Below are 3,913 nucleotides of genomic sequence, written 5' to 3' on the forward strand. Positions count from 1 at the left end.
GTATGTTGTTCTGGTGACTTAATAGACGTGGCCTGTGAAGAAAATAACAATTACTTTGATGTGAAACACTAGTTTGCCTGGACTATATGCAGAGGTTTCACCTTACACTACCAGGCACAGATTTGTGCCATCATTAGTTTGGGTGTCACTGTTTGATCAAGACACTGGAATAGTAGGCAGGCAGGCAGACTGTTTGTTTGATTAGAACAATGTGAGAAGCTAAATGGTTCACCATCATACATATTCAACTCAATCAATTGTCATGCCATGATGGCTGCACAAAAAAAAGTTATTTTTAATTATAATTTGGTCATTTTGTAAATAAAACACCTTGCCCTTTTGTATCCTGGTGTTGTCAGGCCAGGGCTGATGAAGTTCTCTATCATGTCAAGACTATCTTCAGGCGAATGAATCGCATGGAAAAAAACACCTCCGGGGCCCGCATAACTGCGTTAGAAACATCCTACAGCATTCAGCTCTGCTGCACCGGCACAGCCGGCGTGTCCTTCGCCCACGAGAGAGCCGAGTAGAACAAGATGTAGGCGGCCGGGGACTTGACCGAGGGAGTGGAGATGCTGGTCACTTCGTCGTCGTCAAACTTGAACCAGCTTTGTTTGAGACTGTTCTTACAGTAAGCCGTGTAATGGCCGCCGTCCAGCCCCCCATAGTGGTTTGACACGCCATACAGGCTGTATCTCCTGAGGCTCTGCGCGGGTCCGATGACGTACCGCGACAGGTCTAGGCTGTCGAGAGGGAAGTCGACCGACGTCTGCAGCTTCTGCTTCCTCGGGCCTTCGTAGGAGAAGCGTTTCAGGTGCACCAGGAGAATGGGAGGGACCTTCCAGATCTCAAGCTTCTTGGTGGACTCTCGGTGGGCCTTGCAGTGCCCGCAGAACACCTTGTTATTGAGGGTCAGGCGCTCCTCCTGGGAGAACATCTGGAGACAGTCCTGGAGCGTGCAATCGCTGGCGGAGGCCAGGGGCAGCGACAGGTACATGAAGGTCTCAAAGGTGCGTGACTTGCGGTGGCAGGTGAGACATTGCACGGTGGACTTGAACTGACCCTGGAACAGTGCCACGATGATGGACTCGTTGAGCAGCTTGTGTTTGACCCAGGCCAGGTCCGCAGCCCTCTGGTCGTCCAGATGGTCGGTGTCCTCCTCCTTGTAACGCTTTCTGTTATCTGCCTTATTGAGGTCCTCATGGAGGAGGTCCATCAGGAAGAGCAGCAGCTCCTGTGAGTCCTGCTGTTCGTAACCGTAGAACTGGTTATTTATCTTGCCTATGGTGTTCTTGAAGTCCAGGGGGCTGATGCACTTATACTGACCCGACCAGAGGGCTTTCATGATCTCGCCAAACTCCTCCGCCACCTCCCCCTTATGGCCCAAGATATTGGCCTCGTTGATGTCCTCCTTGTAGAAGTCCTTGTTGAAGTATTCGGCCATGGCGCCAGTGCTGCACAGACACTGAAGGATGGAGTTCATATAACATGTGTTGCCGAGATTTCTTATCCCCGTCATTGATGCACCCTTGCCTCCATATATAGGATTTAGGTTGGGGATTTTGGCATTCGATGGCTGGACAATCTTCAAATTGGGAAGGACTTTAATGCTGGCAGGTTTGGTTTCTCTGTTGATGGTGGGTATGGTAGCTGTGGTGGTGATAGCTTCCTTCCTCTGCGCCTCCTCCCTCTGATCTTGGCTGATATCATGGGTGGTGTCTGACTCCCCCGCTGGATGCGGCTGTTTCTGTTTGGCTGAGAGTGGCGTGGAGGGGTGCATCTGGGGATCATGGACCTCAGGAGGGAAGAGATGGACGATGTTAGATGGGGAGTGGTAGAATCGGTATGTACCCGTCACCGAGTCCAGGAACTTAGTCCAACCTGGAGCCAAACCTGGAACGCTTCTGCCCATGACCTCTTTCCTGGCTCTGGTTAAGTCCTCCGTCTCAATTTCACCCACAATGTGGTTGGGAGCAGGCGAGTCCAGTGGCATGTCTGAGCGTTGCTCTTTCACTCTACTTCCTTTCTCGTCAGCCTTCTGCCACTGAGGCCTCTTCCTTTCCTGGTGTGTCTCATCCTCTTCTGTCACATTCTCACAGTTTGCCTCCTTCTGGAACCGTTCCTTCTCTCCCCTCTCCTCTTCGGTGCAGCACTCCTGCGTGCGCTTCTCCTGCTCCTGCCTGGCATTCTCCATCACAGCAGCGGCATCCTCCGACAGGGAGCTGCTGGAGAAGGTGGCCGGTGGTTTGACCGAGCGATCAGGAATGACTGGGCCGTTCTGGGCCAGGTTCTTGGCTGAGCCATTCTGGTTTGGTTTAGTATCATCCAATGGCTTAGTGGTACGGTCAAACTGTGGGATGGCCTTGGCTGTGATGACTGACAGGCTAGGTTTACCATTGTCAGGTACTATGGATAGGTATCCATAGGCGTCAAATGGTTTTGGCAGACTGTCTGTTCCCATGGATGTTTCAGGGGACGGCTGTTCCGCTGCAGAAACTCCATTCAGCAGCAGAGGGGCTGTAGGGGCCTGGGGCTCAGGTTCAACCTCGTCTGGCTTCCTTTCCTCGAGGGATGGGTAACTGAGGTTTAACAGAGGGGGTGTGTTGATGACGTTCTGTCTAGGAGGCTGGACTTTAGCGTTGGTGGTGCACATAGGGTAGAACAGCAGCCAGTTCTCATAGCCCCCCTCCAGTACCATGGGCTCATTGCGAAGGATGGTGAAGCTGTCCCACTTGTACAGAGCATCTTTGAGGCTCTTTAAGGTGGTTCCAAGTATCAGATCAGTGACTGAGCTGAACCAGTCCAGTAGGACTATGTGGTCCACAAACCCTCGTCTCCTCCACTGTTCTTTGGAGACTTCCGGAAGATTGGCCTCAATCTGGTTTACAGTCATTCCTGGGCTTATGGCCTCTTCAGGTACACTGATGATGCAGGTCTGGCCTGGGATCTGAATGTGGGACTCCTCAAAGTCATTCACGCTACGGGCGTCCATGACGAGAAAAGTCTGGTCCTTCATCAATTGGAACAGTTTCTTCGCAGTGATCCCTCCTGCAGGTGCATTCTTAACCTCTGTCAGCTCTCCCTTCTTGTCCTTTGTGTTCGCTGAGGGTCCTTCTTTCTCAGACATATCCTCTCTCTTTTTCCTTTCCTCTTGTCTCACCTCCTCCTCAAGCTTCCTCCTAACCTCGGCCTCCTCATACCTGAGTTTGAGGCTTTTCTTGAGCTTCTCTGCCTCTTCGATGGCTTTCTTTTGATTTCTTGGACCTAGCAGGGACAGATAAAAGTCCTCGTCTTCTTTGTAGTCTGGTCTCTGTTTAATGATGTCAAATACATTTAGGTATTTCATATACATGACATACGCCTTCTCCTCATCTCTGTCCAAGCGACACTCCTCTGCTGACTGAAAGACTTTAACAGCACTCTGGGCATAGGTTCTGGTGGGGATTCTCTGTTCTGGTTTGACGTCAGACAGTTTCCTGAGGTCTCGCAGAGATGTTCCTTGATGAAGCTCTTTGACCCCAAGCAATGCAACCATCTTCACGAGTATGTTCAGGCAAAGCTCACAAGCAAGTACTCTGATGTTCACATGCTCTTATGGTGTTCTCTATCTTTGTTGCGTACACTTGTTCAGCTACTTTGTTTGACAGCCGACTCCTGATTGCCAGACGTCCTGGAACAAATAAGGATACAGGCCCCAATGTCACATAATGTAGACTGAGATATCAGAAGATGTCTGACGTCATTAGGACATCACTGATGACATATTTGATGACGTAGCATCAAAAACAAGATGGGATCTAATAAGGGTGATATACAATAGACACAGACCCAATAACTCTGACAATGAATTGGGTCCATTTGCACACACACTCTCACAGTAACAGATCCGTAAGGTTCCATTTGATTCCTGACT

General features: G+C 50.4%; 1 protein-coding gene across 1 annotated transcript; it reads right to left on the reverse strand.

The window, feature by feature from the left end:
* Positions 1–472: 472 nt before the first annotated feature.
* Positions 473–3,535, reverse strand: LOC311034363 (ubiquitin carboxyl-terminal hydrolase 8-like; the record flags this gene model as incomplete). Its single annotated transcript, XM_084042244.1, has 1 exon — positions 473–3,535. One exon carries the CDS (start codon positions 3,533–3,535, stop codon positions 473–475), a length of 3,063 nt encoding a protein of 1,020 aa, XP_083898370.1.
* Between the last annotated feature and the right edge of the window lie 378 nt (positions 3,536–3,913).

This window comes from Gymnoscopelus microlampas (genome assembly GCF_963454915.1).
Source record: "Gymnoscopelus microlampas genome assembly, chromosome: 19".
Taxonomy (NCBI): domain Eukaryota; kingdom Metazoa; phylum Chordata; class Actinopteri; order Myctophiformes; family Myctophidae; genus Gymnoscopelus; species Gymnoscopelus microlampas.